Source organism: Pleurodeles waltl, chromosome 4_2 (genome assembly GCF_031143425.1).
Source record: "Pleurodeles waltl isolate 20211129_DDA chromosome 4_2, aPleWal1.hap1.20221129, whole genome shotgun sequence".
Classification (NCBI taxonomy): domain Eukaryota; kingdom Metazoa; phylum Chordata; class Amphibia; order Caudata; family Salamandridae; genus Pleurodeles; species Pleurodeles waltl.
Genome location: NC_090443.1, coordinates 346,484,112 through 346,503,091, shown reverse-complemented (window position 1 = coordinate 346,503,091; position 18,980 = coordinate 346,484,112). Strand labels below are relative to the sequence as shown.

At 46.1% G+C, this 18,980-nt stretch overlaps 1 protein-coding gene across 2 annotated transcripts in view; it reads right to left on the bottom strand.

Annotated features, from left to right (window-relative positions):
• LOC138292691 (cytochrome P450 2D17-like) overlaps nucleotides 1-18,980 on the bottom strand; it is a 327,621-nt gene that overhangs the window by 60,565 nt on the left and 248,076 nt on the right. For both annotated transcript variants that reach the window (XM_069231413.1, XM_069231414.1), the window contains exon 6: nucleotides 15,061-15,202. In XM_069231413.1, the coding sequence (XP_069087514.1) occupies nucleotides 15,061-15,202 (142 nt within the window). The remainder of the gene's footprint in view (nucleotides 1-15,060; nucleotides 15,203-18,980) is intronic.

Below are 18,980 nucleotides of genomic sequence, written 5' to 3'. Positions count from 1 at the left end.
CTGGTGAGAGCTCCACTAGTCATCCTATCTACGATTCTCCTAGGTGTCTAGTTTTCAAAAAGGTGCAGGTTTGGTAGGTTTTCCTAGGTGCCGGCTGAGCTAGAGGTCAAAATCCACAGCTAGGCACTTTGCAAAAAACAGCTCTGTTTTCTTTGGGAAAGTGTGATGTGTCCACGTTGTGTTTTGGGGCGTTTCATGTCGCGGGCGCTAGGCCTACCCACACAAGTAAGGTACCATTTTTATCGGGAGACTTGGGGGAATGCTGGGTAGAAGGAAATTTGTGGCTTCTCTCAGATTCCAGAACTTTCTGTCACCTAAATGTGAGGAAAAAGTGTTTTTTTGGCCAAATGTTGAGGTTTGCAAAGGATTTTGGGTAACAGAACCTGGTGAGAGCCCCACAAGTCACCCCCATCATGGATTCCCCTAGGTGTCTAGTTTTAAAAAATGCGCAGGTTTGGTAGGTTTCCCTAGGTGCTGGCTGAGCTAGAGGCCAAAATCTACAGCTAGGCACTTTGCAAAAAACATGTCAGATTTCAATTTAAAAATGTGATGTGTCCATGTTGCGTTTCCTGTCGCAAACATTAGTCCTACCCCCGCAAGTGAGGTACCATTTTTATCGGGAGACTTGGGGGAACACAGAATAGCAAAACAAGTGTTATTATCCCTTGTCTTTCTCTATATTTTTTCCTTCCAAATGTAAGACAGTGTGTAAAAAAGACATCTATTTGAGAAATGCCATGTAATTCACATGCTAGTATGGGCACCCCGGAATTCAGAGATGTGCAAATAACCACTGCTTCTCAACACCTTATCTTGTGCCCATTTTTGGAAATACAAAGGTTTTCTTGATACCTATTTTTCACTCTTTATATTTCAGCAAATTAATTGCTGCATACCCAGTATAGAACGAAAACCCACTGCAAGGTGCAGCTCTTTTATTGTCTCTGGGTACCGAAGGTTCTTGATGAACCTACAAGCCCTATATATCCCTGCAACCAGAACAGTCCAGCAGCCGTAACAGTATATTTCTTTCAAAAATCTGACATCGCAAGAAAAAGTTACAGTAAAACGTGGAGAAAAATGGCTGTTTTTTTCACCTCAATTTCAATATTTTATTATTTCAGCTGTTATCTTCTGTAGGAAACCCTTGTAGGATCTACACAAATTACCCCTTGCTGAATTCAGAATGTTGTCTACTTTTCAGAAAGGTTTAGCTTTCTGGGATCCAGCATTGGTTTCACACCCATTACTGTCACTAACTGTAAGGAGGCTGAAAGCACAAAAATAGTAAAAATGGGGTATGTCTCAGAAAAATGCCAAAATTGTGTTGAAAATGGGGGTTTCTGATTCAAGTCTGCCTGTTCCTGAAAGCTGGGAAGATGGTGATTTTAGCAAACCCTTTGTTGATGCCATTTTCAGGGAACAAAACCACAAGCCTTCTTCTGCATCCCTTTTTCCCCTTTAAAAAAAAAAAAAAAAAAAAAAAAAGTAAATGTTTGCTGTATTTTGGCTAATTTCTTGGACTCCTTCAGGGAAACTCACAAAGTCTGGGTACCTCTAGAATCCCTAGGATGTTGGAAAAAAGGACGCAAATTTGGCGTGGGTAGCTTATGTGGACAAAAAAGTTATGAGGACCTAAGCGCGAACTGTCCCAAACAGCCAAAAAAAGGCTCGCCACCTGAGGGGGAAAAGGCCTGGCAACAAAGGGGTTAATTGCAGGATTTTGAAAAGGGAGAGCAAAGAGTCTGGCCAAATCAATTTGAACAGATTATGGATATTTGCATGTGGTATTTCTTTAGGTGATTCAGCTTCAGTCTGATATCAAGCAGTTGATTTTTCAGAATGAATATGAGGTTTGAGATATGCTAAGTAGTAAATGTCTGCAATGAAACACGGGGCAGGTAATTATACTGTTCACATGAATCGTGTCGGTGAAGGGTCTGGCCCTTTAGTAAATAGTTAATTTGTGTCTCGTTGCTTTGGTATAACTAAACTGGACCAGGATTTGTAAAAACAATTCTTTATTGCAGTTTTTATGTAAACAGAATAATAGTACAAACCAAGATAAAACAGACGTGTGCAGTGAGAGAGACAGCCACCAACACATAAGGTAAATAAATAATATAAGGAGTTACACAATCGGAGTGAAGTTGGCACAGCAGGACACAACCTTAGTTCGCTGGAGTGGTAAAGAACCAGAGGCATAATAACAAAGGTAAACTTCATAAGTGTGCACCATTTCCACATACCACACATCAATCAAACGTGCAGACCACCCCCCCCCAACCACGGCCAAACCAGCACCAGCTTAAGCAGCAGCGAGGGTAGTCAACAACGACAATGCAGCAGGGTCCAGCGAGGAAACCACCAAGAGTCCCTCCTCCACCAGGATCCTCTTCTGGGCATCCATTCTGGGGCAGGCCAACAAAATCGTATTCTGTGCAGGTAAAATCGGCACCCTGTGCACCCCTCTAGCCTCCTCCTTCTGAATTACCTCCCTCTCACTGTCCGCCCACTTGGTCAGCTCTTCCCATCTATACAAGTTGGGGCCTCCGGCAGACTTCCAGCTCATCGTCAATTGCCTACAGGCGAGAATAAGTGGCAGGCCTTCAAGCCTGTCTGTCACCGTTCAGGCAGCACTACTACTATGAAAGTCTAGGAAGCACAACTGTGAAGAACATTCAAAGACTTTGTCTGTGAGGTACACCCAGTGCAAGAAATAAAACTGGATCAATTTAAATATAGGATTACAAGATACCTTGGGGTATCTTCTTCCAAGCTGAGTCATCAAACGATTGCCCCAAATCCACCATCCAAAGTTGGTGCAACTGAGACAGATTCACCGGTGCCCCCTTCAGCAGGGCCCTATAGAGAAGCGCAATAGTCCTTGTACTACCCCTTATGAGAAACAGATAACAAAGGCACTCATGCCCATAAGGGACCCATGGTGTAGAAAGGCCCACATTATGACATTGGCGGTATAAACCGCCTACCGCTGCGGTGACGGCCGCCAAAAGAGCATCACCATGGCTACCATCCATCCGCCAGATTATGACCACAGCTGGACTTCAGCCACAAGAAGGGCGGAAACCCGGCCGTGGCCACACAGGCGGATGGTGGTAAGGTGGCAATGCTACCACCAGCACCGCCACGCCAGTAGACCGCCGCCAACCATATCATGACCTGTGATACGGCCTGGCGGTGTTCTCCTGGTGGGCACCGCTGGCGGTAGCAGCACCCCGTCCCATTACCTGACGGAAGACCACCTGGATGAAGGTAAGTTGGGCTTCTGACAGGGGAGGGGGGTTGGGTGTGTTGTGCTGTGTGTGTGTGTGTGGGGGGGGGGGGGTTGTGTGCATGAATGTGTGAGTGTGTGCATGAATGTGTCTGTGTGCGTAGTGTTGTTTGCGTGGGTGTATGCATGTGTGTGAATGCGTGTAAGAATGGAAATGTGAATGGGTGTCTGCTTGTCAGTGTGAATGTGTGTACGGATGTGTGCGAGCATGACTGGATGTATTCGTGTATGAATGCGTGTATGCTAGTGTGAGTGTGTGGGTGTATGCGCTGTGCCTGTCTGTGGGTGTGTGCGTTTATGGGGGTGGAGGATTGGAAGGGGGGAGCATGGATGGAAGGGTGGGTCTGGGGTGCATCTGGGAAGTGTTTGGGGGAGCCTCCTACCAGTGACAGGGAAGGAATTCCCTGTCACCAGGAGGGCCTACCGCCATGGTTTTCATGGCGTTGCTAATGCCACGAAAACAATGGCGGTAGGCTGGCTCATAATGCTGCCGGTGGTACTATAGTGGCCGCCGGGCTGGAGATTGATAGCTCCGGCCCAGCGGCTGCTACCGCCATGGCGGTTTGAGTGGAGAAGTGGCGGGTTGGCTGCAGCCAACCCACCATTCTCATAATGTGGCAGGATGTACCGCCAGTCTGTTGGCGGTACTACAGCCACATTACCACTCACCGCTGGGGTCATAATAATCCCCAAAGTGTCCAAGTGGGACACCATACTTCTCTCTCAGATCCAGAAAGGAACTAGCTTCACCACCTGTGAACAAATTACCCACAATAGAAAGCCCTGCCTCAGTCTACAACCGCAGACCACTCCAGTCATGTGGATGCTGCCAGTTCTGAGCAATCATCAGTGAGAGTTTGTAGGTATATGAACCCTGTTGTGTGCCCGCTACTGTGCCCTCTCCCTAACATATCTTGCCATCCTAACTAACACATTCTTGCCTCATACCAGCACAATAGGGATAGATTTCAGCAGGATCTGGGTCAAAAGAGCCCAGGTAGGCAGCTCACACTCCCCATAACATATAGCATCCCAGGTAAGCCATAGCCACTAAGCCACCCACTGTACCTGGGAGGACATGTAGTAAAGCTCAAAGTCCAGAGCAGTCATCCCCATCATCCACTGGTAGTCACAATTTCTGCAAGGCCATTCAAAGATCCTCAAATAATGTAAGAAGAATGTTATCCAATTCCCTAAAACGCTCTAGGAAGTTCCACTGGTAAGGCTGCGAAACAAGTAAAGAAGTTGTGGTAAATTCACCATCTTAGAGATGGCTATCCAGCCACTGACGGAAAGGGGGAGGGTACTTTAAAAATGCGACTGATCGACACAGAGCAGAAATAGCTGGTGCAAAGTTACCTCCAAAAAGCCAATCGGCACCGCCGGAGCAGCCACAGAAGCCCGAGACCCTCCAATGCCAGTTCGCAGAGAGTAAGTGCAAGACTTATGCAAACTAACATACCCGACATCTTCCTAAATGCCTACAGGGCCACAATCAGCCCTTCCAAGTCAGAGGTCTTGTAGCACATATGCAACATTTCATCAGCATCTAATAAAATAAAGACAATCTTCTGTGATCTGAAGACCACCGTAGTACCCACCCTGCCATACAGAAAGTGCAAATTACTCCATAACAAAGACAAACAACAGGGCAGACAATGAGCATTCCCGTCTGGTGCCCCTCTACCATACAGGTGTCCGATATAATCAACCCAGGTCTGACCCTTATCACCAGAAAAGAATAAACAACCTGGGGCGCTTACATTAAGCATAGAGAGGGGGTAATAGGAATCAACTGGCACAGAGTCTTTGTTCTTCTTAGGTAACAATACATTAGTGCCCTCTTGCAAAGAAGGCGGGCTCAGTCCCTGTGTCTTATCCCCATTAATGACTTCCATCAATTTAGGTGTCAGGGCAGCAGAATAGATGGCAAAAACTTAATCCAGATCCAGGGACCTTGCCCCGGGCCATCTCCTTAATTGCGCCCGTACCTCCTGGACAGATATATCTGAACCCAGCCACTGTGCCACAGATGGGTCCAAGACCAAAGGAAAGAAATCTACAATGTATCATATAGGGGGTCATTACTACCTCAGCGGTCTTTTTTGAAGACCACCGAGGGACCGCCGTGCGGAAGACCGCCAGTGGTGGCGGTTTTCCGCTCGGTCTATTATGTCCGTTGGCAGCTCTCCGTCCTTTTACCGACGGAGAGCCGCCAACAGCCATACTGGCGGGAGGCGGGGAAGTGGAGGTTGCTCCACCTCCACCGCCACGCCAACAGAACACCGCCCAGCGAATCACGTCCTGTGATTCGCCGTGGCGGTGTTCTGTTGGCGGTGTGGTGTCGGCGGAGCTGCCCCCATGGCTCCCGTCCCCTCCCGGAGGATCGTCGGACCAGGTAAGTCGAACGTCCGTGAGGGGAGGGGGGTGGGGGGTGTTGTGTGGGTGCATGGGGGTGTGCGTGTGTGTATGTAGAGGGGGTGTGTGAGGGCGTGTATGCTTGCGGGGTTGTTGTGTGTATGGGAATGAGTGCGTGTATGTCTGTGGGTATGTCTGTATGTGCGTGTATGTTTGAATGTGGGTGTGCGTGTCTGACTGTGTGTGTGGATGTAGGCATGTATGTCGGCGTGTGTGCGTGTAAGTGTGTAGGTGGTGCCTGCGTGCGTGTCGTGTGGTTATGGGTGATGTGATGTTGGGGGTCGGGGTGGGGAGGGGGGCCCTGCCACCTTTGGGGGGTGGCAGGGGTGGAGGGTGTGTGGGGGAGGGAGTCGGGGTGGTTGGAGACCCCTATCAGTGCCAGGGAAGGAATTCCCTGGCACTGATAGTGCTTACCGCCATGGATTTCATGGCGGTTCAAACTGCTGGAAATCCACGGCGGTAAGCCGGGTCCAAATACGCCAGCGGTCTAGTGACAGCCGCCGGGCTGGAGACCCAGGTCTCCAGCCCAGCGGTCGTCTCCGCCCTAGCGGGCGGAACTGAGAACCGGCGGATGACCGCCATGGTCATAATTCCCTAAAGTAAGACCGCCAGCCTGTTGGCGGTCTTACCGCCGGTTTAACACCGACCGCCAGGGTTGTAATGACCCCCAATATGTCTGCCTCTTTAACCTCAGCTCCCACGGAGTACAGCTCGTAATAGTAGTGAGTGAATTTAACATTAATTTCCTCCTGTGTAAACACATCCTGACAGTCAGAATCTCAAATATGAAGAATAGTGCGGCCCGTAGTCTCCTCCCGGAGAAGCCAAGCCAACATGCTCCCCGACTTATCTCTATCTGTGTGGGCCAATGCAATGTAGGCCTTGTAGCCATACTGCCTCAAGCATTCCACCAGCGAAACAGTTTTAACCGTTCATCAAGTCTCCGCTCCCTAACTTTGCCATCTCCCCATGTTCTGTGGGTAAACCATTCAATACATTGCCGCCTAAAGTCAGCATGTAGCTGGTTGTGAACAGAAAACTTATTGGAGATACAATAACCTGGCAAAACCACCTTCAAGACCTCCCATTCAATCCCCAGTGATGGCGCTGTCTCAGGGTTCTCCAACCAAAAATTATTAATTACCTCTCAAGGCGAGCCCCAGAAAGCCAGGTCGTCAGGCAGGGCCGAGTCCAGCCACCAACTTGGAACACTGATCTGCGAGGCAATCACCAGAAAGTGCATAATATGGGGTTATGGTTAGAATAAGTTCTCGTCAAATACTCCACATCTACCACCTGTTCATACACTATGGGGGTTATTCTAACTTTGGAGGAGTGTTAATCCGTCCCAAAAGTGACGGTAAAGGGACGGATATACCACCAGCCGTATTACGAGTTCCATAGGATATAATGGACTCGTAATACGGCTGGTGGTAAATCCGTCACTTTTCCATCACTTTTGGGACGGATTAACACCTCCTCCAAAGTTAGAATAACCCCCTATGTCACAAAAGAGCACCCAATGCAGGCGGACATTTAAATCGTACAGGCCAGATCAAAAGCAGTAAGCCCTGCCCCAGGGTTCCGCTCTCTCCAACAAATGACGAGGCCACACTGCTGAATCCAAGCACAGAATGTTCCCACCAATTTATGTACAGGCAATGAGATAACAGGGTATGAGACCTGTCTAAATTAAGGTCCACCATGCAGTTCAAATCACTCACCAACAATCTTTAGGTAGGAAGTCTGATGCTAGGAGGGGCTTCAGGCTAGTCAGAAAGGATTGCTGGTCTATATTTGAGGCATTAATATTAAGGAGTGTGACATTCTTGCCATCCAAGCGGCCCAGCACCAGGACATTACAACCGGATCAAAGACCGCCTTATGCAATTGGGATGGTACCCTAGTTCTGATCCAAATAAGGGACCCCCTCACAAACACACAGTAAGTAGTATAGTATAACTGCCCCCCACCACCTCTTATGAAGAGTCCTGCCCTCAGAATCCATCAATTGCATCTCTTGAAGAAATGCTAGCTGCACCCACATTCATTTTATATAGGCCAGAACATTGTAGCATTTGGAGGATGTTGTCAGCCGTGCATATTCCAGGTAATAAATCTGATCCTGTCAGCAATTGAAGCATGCGTACGCGCAGCCCAATGTACCAGGGCATCCCATGCCAGGCACTCAGTTGGAACTCCAGCAGCCAGCCACTCAGTGCAGTCTCACCAACCACACATGCATACAATCAAAGAAGAAAACAAAGGAAAAAGTCAAGAAATAACAACAGAACTCCACACAACCCCCACCTGGACTGTGATATGGGTACATCCTGTCCAAACAACAATAGGCAAACAGCCTACAAACTAAAGCCCGTCAAAACAGGCTAAAAGGGTTCCATAATGTTTAAACTCTGTAGGGTAAAGAGTCCAGCAGGCCTAGAATTCAAAACAGCAGTGAATCAGTAAAATAGTCACACACAGCATAAACTCCCGGCACTTGCCCAGCTAATCCCCTAGCAAAACAGTGAGTCATAATAGAGTATATAAGTATATAGGACAGTCTTCACAGTTCAGTACCACAAGCAGGGTCCATGCCTCCCAGACCCCAGCTGCGTCCCAGGTGAAGGTCAAATTATATCATCAGCCATGCCCAGGGTAACCCGCAAAGTGGTGTTTTCCAGACCCAGTACCATGAAGCCAGCCAAGCTCGGGGTGGACTCTCTGTGGGACTGCCTAACCGGGATGCGGCAAACTCCCTTCCAATCTCAAAGAGGCCACCATCTCCACTATCCTCATTTGCTCCTCGCCACCTGTTGCCTAGTAGGTATATTCATCAACTTCTACAAGAGTGCTGTCACCTCAGACGCTGAGGTTGATCCTGTTTTGGAGCATCTGGAAACACAGTTCCCTTGTCGTAAAGTTCCAGTCAGCCCCACACTAAGCAGGATCTGTGAAAAAATGGGACTTGTCCTCCTCTTGTATTCTCACGTGGGTTGGGAATAGCAAAGAATAAAGTAACACCAGCTCGCACAGCCTCTTCTTCACCACGGTAAGCAAAGCCCTCTGAGTTTGGACCTGAGTGGAAAAATCTGGATAGAGACCCTAAGATTCTTCACTGTGAAGGGGCCATTGTTGCAGGCCTATTGGAGTAGGAAGTCCCTGTTGCAGAAATGAAGTAGGTGGGTAAATATCGGATTGGGGGGCCCAGTTTAGGCAGCCCAGTAGAGACTATGTGCACATGTTCTAATGCATAGAACTTTGACATGCCCTCTAGGGCCACAACCTCCTGAAGCCAGTCCTCCAGGAATCTAAGCATAGATTTGCCCTCCACTCTCTCCGATAGTTCAACAACTCTAATGTTATTGCAGTGAGCTCTTCCCTCTTGATCTTCAAACTTGGCCCCAATTGATGGGTGTGAGCCTCTAAGCCTGTGAGACGATGTTCCATGTTCAATGTCTCGAGCGTTAGGGTTCGGATCAAGGCCTACAAGGCAGACACTCACTCTGACATTTTCATAGAATCTTCATGAATGAGGCCCAGTTCGGCCACTAAAGAGTCTATCTTACTCACTAACTGTGTTCCAGTGGCATCAATCGCATCAGCTGTTTATGAAACTTAAGTTAAATTGAGAAGCATCCCCTCACCCACTGACCCGCTGGATCCCCTCCTTGGGGCCGCTTGCTGAGGCATTATGAGTGCGACCCATGGTGTAGATGAACAAGCAAAATCATAACATGACAAAGCCTAGTAACCAGGAGTCACCAGTGGGAGGCCCAGAAGGTGTAGTACTGCCAGCCATACCTAGAGAGAAATTGAGAGATATAGTTAAGCCAGTAAGGTCCACGATTACCACAAGGACTGGGGCAGGAGGTGTCTATCAGCTCCGGACTGTGACAGTCGTGTCATATAAAGTAAGTTCCATATGGGAATCAGAAGTGTCTACCATCCAGTCATCCCCAGCAGCTCACAGTCAAGGCTTCACCCAGCTAGACAAAGGAGCTGCAGGCCCCAAAGAGGAGTGACTCCAGGCCCATCATCAGCACTCAGAGGGCATGATGCCAACACTCCTCAGAGGTAGGGTGAAGTTCACCAAAACCCACTCCAGAGGGAGTGCTTAAAGAGCCCCAACAGTCCACAAGTAAGGTAAAGAATCAGCCTCTAAATGATGGGGGACCCTGAGTCCCCCAATGATTTCAGTAATTGCCAACTACAGGGCTACTCAGTACTGCTGTAGGGCCACTTCAAGGGCCACTGAATTCCACAGGTTTGACCAGTAGAGCCACAGCAAGCCAGGGTAGCCACTAATGGCAACATTTACTGCAGAGTGGTCCAGGGGTACTCCCAGTCCTTGGCTGCCACAATTCACTCGTCTCTCACATTATCAGCCAATGGAATCATGCCGGGGGAGCCCTGCCTCCCCAGTTGGAGGTCCAATGTGTGTTGGCCCAGCTCTCCTTGACCAGGTTTGGGGGGGGAAGAACCACCCCTGCAGAGGGTGCCCTGGCCGACCCTGCCGAACGACCACAGACTGCTGCAGGTGCAGGAACAGCAAATGCTGCAGCCTCTGCTTCTCCATTATGGAGCCAACATCTTGCCATCACCAGGAAGCCACCCATGCAGTGCTTGGCAACTGAGAACACCCCAGGTCTCCTTCGCCTGCTCCACTGCCTGTGATTACCACCAGGGCTTCAGCAGTCCGGGACCCCGAATCAGGCAGACTCTGCCAATTGCAGAGTGAGAGGGCCTAAAAAGGCAGGGGGTCACAAGCCTGCAGGGAGCCCACACAAAGCGCCGCTCCTGGCGTGACAGCTAGCTCCAGCCCCTAACTGGACCAGAAGAAGTTATGTTGATAAAAGGAGATTGTATGGTGGGGTGGGAAAGTTGGTGGGTATTGAGAGGGCTGTGCATGTGGTACTTGACATGATTTCAGTCTGTGTGGGAGTAACTTTATTCCTGGTTTTGGTCCTAATTTCCTTGATTTAAGTTGGCAATATGTTGACAGGCTTCAGTTCCCAAGAAGTGTGTAGATGATAATGGGGCAATGGAGGTGTTAGAAGTTAGGTTTCTGGTTGACAGAGGTATGCACCGTGATCAAGCAGGAAGCACAATCCTAGACAGGGTGAGTCACAAACACGCTGTAAATTAACCTATGCTTAACCTTTGATAGCTTGGCACAGTGCAGTCAGGCTTAACTTACGAGGAAATGTGTGAAGTATTTGTGCAACACTTCAAACAGTAAAACAATGGAACCACCACACAAAAAAGATACCACACCTGGTTAGAAAAATAAAACATAGTATTTAGAGGTTAAACTGTAAAATAGCACTTAGAAACAATAAGTGCCAATCAAGGATAGCTGGTCACACCAGACAGGGATAAAGTAAAAAAAAATCAGGCCGACCGTGATGTAGTGTGGGCCGGATACAAGGAGCTAGTGAGGTCCGCTGAACAAAAGTACCTTAATCCTGGTTGCATCAACATTGAAGATGCAGGGTGCAGCAGAAGCTATACGCCACAGGAGATGCATTGATTCTCCCCATGCTGTAGAGGAAGTGCGCAAATTTTCTCCACTCAGCGGTGGTGATACATTGGTTCTGAAATGCGGCAGATCCGGGGTGATGCACCAGGTATATCCCTGCAACAGCAGCTACACACTGGTTTTGATCCACGCAGCAGGAGCAATGCACTGGCTCTGATCCACACAACAGGAGCGATGCACTGGTTTCAATTAACGCAAGAGGAGCAGTGCATCCGTTCCGATCCACGCAGCAGTGGTGATATGTTAGGTTGACAGCGGATGCATTGGTTCTGCAAGAGCAAGGACCTTAGACCTCACATCCAAAGGTCCAGGACTTGGGTGGCACCACTTGGAAGGGCAGACTCACAGATGGCAGAGTCCAGGTGCAGAAGTAGGTTGGTTGGAAGTCTTTCATGTCCCTGAGACTCCAGATCAGGAGGCTATCTGGCTAGCCCTTGAAGTCACTCTCGGTTGGAGAGATGTAGGTCCGGTCCTTTTCACTCCCTTGCAAGAGGGCAGCAGGCACAGGTCAGCACAGCAAAGCAGGAGTCCAGCAAACAACAGTCCAACAGAGTGGCAGGCCTTCAGGAGCACATCAGTCTTTCTTCCTGACAGTGTATCCACAGATCCAGAAGTGTACTGCAGTGGTGGTGTCAGAGGTCCAGTACATATACCCAGTTGGGCCTATGAAGTGAGGGAGACTTCAAAAACATACCTTTGAGGTGCACTGAGCCCCCACCCTTTCTGGCCTGGCTCCAGACATACTAAAGGAAGTTATACAGCACTTTGTGTTTGGACAGGACAGCATATTTAGCTGTATGTGAGGCTGTGCCCAGCTCCTCCCTCCCATCGTGCCGAGGATAGCCCACCAAGGCCCATCAGGTCACACCTAAGCTCCTATTGTGCGTGACTGCTAGAAGGAATACACAAACCCCAGCTATCACCCCCCACCAATCATGTGGTCAGAGACAGGCAGCAGGTACCAAATGGCTAAAGTAAGAAAATGCCAACTTTCTAGAAGTGGCATTTTCAGAATTACAATTTAAAATATGCCCACTGTAAGTTTTGATTTTAAATTGTGATTCCTGAGACATCAAACTTGAAAAATGTATCTCTTCCAGATTGTGAATTACACTTATAATTCAAGAAATCAAAATGTTAACCTATGGGAGAGATAGGCCTTGCAGTAGTGAAAAAGGACTTTGCAAGTTTTTCACTATGAGTACATGTAAATCGTAAAAGTACATGTCCCACCTTTAAAGTACACTGTACCCTACCTTTGGGGCTGTCTATAACCTACATTAGGAGTTACATATGTATCAAAAAGGAAGGTTTGGGTCTGGCAAAATGTTGACTTTGCCAGATTGACATGTCAGTTTAAAACTGCACACACAGGCTCCACAATGGCAGGCCTCAAATATATTTCAAGGGCTACTTGAGTTGGTGGCAAAATCAGTGCTGCAGGCCCACTAGTAACATTTAATTTATATTCCCTGGGCACCTGTAGTGCACATTAATAAGGACTTATAAGTAAACTAAATATGACACTTGGGGAGCACAAGCACTTTAGCACTGATTAGCAGGGGTAAAGTGTGAAGAATCCTAAGGCCAGCAAAAATGAAGTCAGCAGAAACAGGAGGTTTGCAGGCAGAAAGTTGGGAGAACCACGCCAACGATGCCATACATGGCAGATGAGGAAGATACCTAGTAGTGCAGTCAGCAGGGAGATGATACGTGTGGTATTAGTGTTAGTATCTCTAGCCATGGTAGAAGGTTATAGGGCCATTATGTTATAAAAATGCAGTAAAGATGTATTGGTTAATATTCAACAATTGGATAATGCCCTTCCCATTTTCAGCCAGGGTGATGCGTAATTCACTTTTCTGGGTATTGTAACCTGAGATAGTAAATGTATTCCCATAACCGATTATTGGGCTCTTTGAAACTTTGAAAAAAGAAACCATAATGTATCATTTCAGGAGGGTATGAGCAGGCTGGGTTTAACTGACTACACCCTGAGACAATAGTATTTGTCACCGATTAAGGTTTCTCTGTTGACTGCCAGGGACTAGTGTTTGTGGTTGCTACACTGAGCTCTATCTGCAGGGTCCCTCTAAACATTTTGCCTTTTCCCCTTCATTTTTCTGATGAAATTCATTTTTGTTGGTCCTAGGAGTATGTGCATTTTACCACTGCTAACCTGTGCTACAGTGCTTGTGTTCAGTCCTCTAAACAAAGTAAAATTGGTTTACACCTGATTGCCATATTTAACTTTGTAGAGCAGTACACCATATTCCCGGGGCCTGTACATTAAATGCTACTAGTAGGCCTGCACCACATGTTGTGCCACCAACTTAGGTAACCCCTTAAAACCTGTCCCAAGCCTGTCATTGTAGCCTGAAAGCAGTTTTAAAATGTAATTCGACTTAGCTATATGACCCCCTTGTCAAACCTTACACTTCCCTTTTATTGCATATCGGTTACCCCAAAGGTAGGTCCTAGGTAGACCATAGGGTTGGGTGCATTGTAATTAAAAGCTTGGGCTTTACTTTTAAGTTTTACATGTCCAGGTAGCGAAAAAGCTCCCAACTTCGTTTTTTCACTACTGTGAGGCCTACCTGGACAATAGGATACCATTGGGTTGCCTTATTACATTTAATAAGTGCCAATGTTTGATTGGGAACATATAAGCATTTCATGTTTGGTAGCTATGAAATTGTATTTAAAAATCCTCTTTAAATCTAAAGTCAGATTTTGATTTACAATTTTGAAAAGGCCACTTTAAAAATTGGCATTTTCCTACCTTTAGCCATTTGGTCCCAGCAAGCTCCCTTAGGTCACATGGCCGGTGTAACTGACAGTTAAACTTTGTGAATTCCTCCCAGACAGTCACACAATAGAGGGGTTGGATGTGCCTGAATGGGCCACCTGCTGGCTGGATGTAGGGGTGAAGCTGGACACAGCCACACTTGCAACTGAATAGGCTATGCTTTGCCTTCACACAAAGGGCTTTTCACCTCCACATTGTCTCTTCAGCCAGCTAACAGCCAGGGAAGAGGAGTCAAGAAATTCCAAGCTCTTCAAAGAGAAACCTCTAGAAACTTCGCCCATCTTTAAAGAAGGCACCAGGTATAAAAATAGGGCCCTCAGACCCACTCTTCAGTTCACTTTCTGGAACTGTGGCAGCACTCTCAGTGGAGCGCCTGCTACTATGACCTGCTGTTTACTCCACAAGACTGGTTTGCTGCACCTGGAAGGACTGCTTTGCTGTCTAGACCCTCACTTTTCATCTGTTTCCCTGGATGAAAACATTGTTCTAGCAAGCAGGGAGCTCTGATTTAAAGCAGCTCCCTGCTTGTGGGAGCAATGCCAGATCCCGCAGGAGGTGAGAAGCCAGCTAGGACTGCTGGCACCTTCAAGCTCCCCCCGCAGTCCTGTCACTCTATGCTCTCTTCCATCCCATAAAGGAATGGAAGAGAGAGGGAGATTGTTATTGCAATGGTCTCTCCAATGACTTCAATGAGTCAGACTAGCAGGATGTTTAATAAAAATATTATAGTTACGTTTGAATGCAAAGCAGAACAGAGTCCCTTCTGGCCTAATGGTCAAGGTCTTGTGCTGTCACTCAGTAGGATGAAAGTTCAAATCCTAGTATCACTTGGCAGTGTGTCTGTTTATTTTCTAGCATTTTTACTGTTAATCATTCCTAGTGATGGAACACTGAAGTCTTTGTTATTTTGCAAGAGGAGAGATGGATCCCTGACATGCACTAATATCATTTACTCCTTCCGAACCAATAATATTAGAAAACAAAGTTGACACTTACTTTGAACGTCTGGGTACAGCATCATATACAGCAGCCCAAAGCGGAGAGTTGTGGAAGTGGTCTCTGTGCCCGCTGAGAACAAGTCATTCACTGTCATGAGGAGATTGATTTCACAGAAGGCGCTATTGGGGTCCTCTTTCGTCTGGAAGGGTGTTAACAAAGACAGAGCATCATCAAGTAGTATTGTTGCAAATATTGATTCGATATAGATGACAGAGAGAATCAGTAACAGTGAGCACAATATTGCAAATGATGTGCTAATGTTAGCTGAGCTAGGAATTTTGGCTTTTTGCTGACAATCATTTCAAACAGAGGTCCTAGTAAAATATAGACAGGGTGTGTACCCTGCTCACTCCATGTATTTCATATACTCACAAGCAAGTCCGAAGACCTTGTTGGGCCAAGTTCTCTTGGTTCGCAGCTTGGTGGCCACACAGCAAACACAGACACTTTTACACTCCTGCCTTTTAGCTCAAGACAACCAGACAACTGTTAGACTCTGCCCTTCAGCAAACTGTGATACTTACTACAAAGTCAAAATGATCTCTGCTACCAGAGCCACTGGTACCTTGTGAAAGAAGGTAGGCTGTGACTTCTACTACACAATTTACGTATCCTAAATTGTATTTACTACTTCATGTTGTTTTCAGGAATGTATCTAGGAAAGGGAAGGACCCAACTGTAGAGTCTCCTTCTATCCACACCCGTTACTCTCAGGCTCACCTATTAAGCACTGATCCTATATTCCAAGGGAGGGTGTTGCAAGCAGCCAGCATTATACAAAGTGACATCCGAAAAACAAAAGAACCTACTAATGCAAAGGTAAGAGGGTAATAGGAGAAACTTCTATTTAGCAATAGATGGTGTTGTACGTTCCTTTATCGAGATGAGTTGTATGTTGATAGGGAGGTGATGTGACTCTGGTTACACAAAAAGAAGTAAATCACAGCAAAAGCATTTTGTGACTATCCCCATTCTGAGTGACAGACTGTTTCAAATGCAAGAGAGGGGTGTAACGAGAATTAAGTGGTCGCTCTGTTTGAACTGGCATGTGTTCCAAATTCATCCATAACATACCAGAATAGATGTAGTTTCTGTCTCTCCAATGGCTGAAACTAGTTTGTGCATCTCAGAGGGTGTTATTATTTTCAGTAAGTTCCAGCTTCAATGTATCTTGTTTGCTTTGAGATGTATTCAGGTAATTCCTAGTGGACTCTACCACTTTCCTACAAAATGAACGAGAGATGCGAGGATTTCTGAGTGTTTACAAGTGAGCCATTTAATTTCCCCATGCTGTCCAGTAGTACTGTAGGGCCTCAAGATGCATGGTTGGCATATGTATCGATTTCAGCTGTCCTGGTCTAATCTCTAATTTCATACTCCACATGTGTTTAAAGAACCTATTGATTGCTTTGAACCATGGGTTTGTCAGGTTGGGTCCCTCAAAATTGACGATAGTGGCTATAAATGTGTAAATGAAAGGGAGAGCAAGGTCTCTAATGATGAGAAGCAAAGGTATACAGTGTGCAACAGAAAGTGGCGAGTGGCACAAATATACTTTGCTCTCTGGGTAGTCATGTGGGAGAAGTCCAAGGCATAATTCAAACGAGGATGTGTTTGCTGTCTAAATGCAGTGCAATACTACTGTCAAAGATCCAATGAAGTATAGCTGTCCTGCTGAAGTTTGTGTGTTCACAATACTTTTTTACATTTATTTAAATAGTTTTGCATATATGTGTGTGTGTGTGTATATATCACTGAATAAACCAAAAGTTACAGGGACGTTATAGTTAGGAGATAGAATTTAAAAAACCTTAGAAATTCTCTAAAAGAAACAAAGGTTACAGGGATGTAATAGTTAGGTTCTGATTTTACGTTATCCAAGTTATAGTTATTTCCAATAACTATAGCTCGTGCTCTAAGGTAACTATAACTTGCATCCTTGCCATGCACAGTTTTCTCATCAATAATTTTACTGCAAATGGTACAGTGATATCATCAATAATGTCAAAGAAGATGTAATGAGTAATGTAATATCTCAGGTAATTAGCAGTGCATGGCGAGGGCACGAGTTATAGTTACTTGAAGTAACCCTAACTACAAGAGAGGAATTTCAATGGTTTTGTGCATGTAAAAACTGAACCTAACTATAATGTCACTGTAACCTTTAGTTTTTTTAGTAAATTTCTAAGGTTTGTTTTTTAAATTCTATTTCCTGACTATAATGTCACTGTAACCTTTGTTTTTTCAGTGAATTTCTAGTTTTTTTTTTTAAACATTAAATAAGCTGCCCATCCCAATGAATGGTGCGGGGTTGGATGTAGGGCCTGGCTCTCTAATCTACTTATTTAGTGCAATACATCCTCAGTAGAAAATGCTTTCGGTTTTCCACTTTGATTCCATCAAGATGGCATTCAGACGTGTCACACTTTTGACAAAAATTCAGAATGTTCGCACTCTAGTTGCTCATTAGAACACTGTAAGCTGCTGATTACCGGGAGTTAACTGCCAGTCTGCTGCTGGTGTGGAAAGTGCATGTTTCAGTCTTCATGTCAGAATGTTTTAATGGAACAGAAGAGAAAGATATTTGAGAACTCACTTAAAACATATGCTAATATTTCTTTCTACAATACTAACCATTATTTATATGACAAAATGACCCCCCTCATTTTGTTCCTTTCTAAATTAAATGTTTTAAGTTTTTCCAGTTTGATTCCATCAAGGTGGCTTCGGGTGTGCCCCACTTTTGCTATAAGTAAGACTGTTAGCACTCTAGTTGTTCTTCTGAGAGGCTGTCGTAGAACTCAAGGGAATAATCTGACTCCTGCTGGCTCCAGGCTCCTGCTGGAAGTAAAACTGGAAGAATTTTCAGAACTCACTTAAAACGTGTCATTTTTTTCTATAGCACTAACTATAATTTCTATGATAAAATGAACCCTCTCATTTTGTTCCTTTCTAAAGTAAATGTTTTAAGGTTTACCAATTGTATTCAATCAAGATGGCTTCAGGTGTGCCACACGTTTGCCATAAGTAAGACTGTTAGTGATCTAGTTGTTCTTTAGAACACTCTGGGAGGCTGCAGTAGAACACAGGGGAATCAGCTCACAGGCTGCTCCTGTGGGAAGTACATGTTTTACTGAGAAAGCCAGTCTTCATTCTGATACGGCTGAGAAAGATAGTGTGAATTTACAGAACATATACTCTCATTTTAGCTCCTGAAGCAGCTTCCATAACCTCTGTGGGAAAATCAAGAGAAAACAGTTTTCTCTCAAACATGATTCATGAAATCCCAGCGGGGTAAAATCAACGTAGAACACACCACAATTTCCAAAATTTGTGTGGTACCATCAAAAAAGAATTGATATTGTAGCCAACATTTGTTATCACCCTTCATTTGTTCTCCTTTTTGTGACCTTCAAAACCTGCCATTCACTACAATGCATTTCAATGGGGTGTTATCATGTGCATTGGTCCCAAGATCGCTGCCATCACTTTCTGGTTGAAGTGCTGACAGCCAATCAGATCTCACCATGAGATCTGTACTTAGGCTCAGCCCAGCTATACAAATTTGGTTTCCCTTTAATATCTCTCAACCCCTTCCCCACCATGGACGTAATGGTTATGTCCTTGACTGCGGCGCTGAGGCGCCAAGGACGTAACCGTTACGTCCATGGACTTGCTCATGGGGGGGAGCGGGCCCATGAACCTCCCTCCCTCATCCCATGTGCACGGATGGAAGGGGAATCACTTACCCTTCCACCCCTGGCCCCCCAAGCCCCTCCAGTGATGTCTGATGACATCAGCGTGCAATTGTGTGCTGACCTCATCAGAGGCCGACCTCACCGCGCTGCGAGAATGGCTTCCAGCGCGAATGGAGAGAAATGCTTTGCTATACCAATAAAAATTCTGCCCCACTTGTC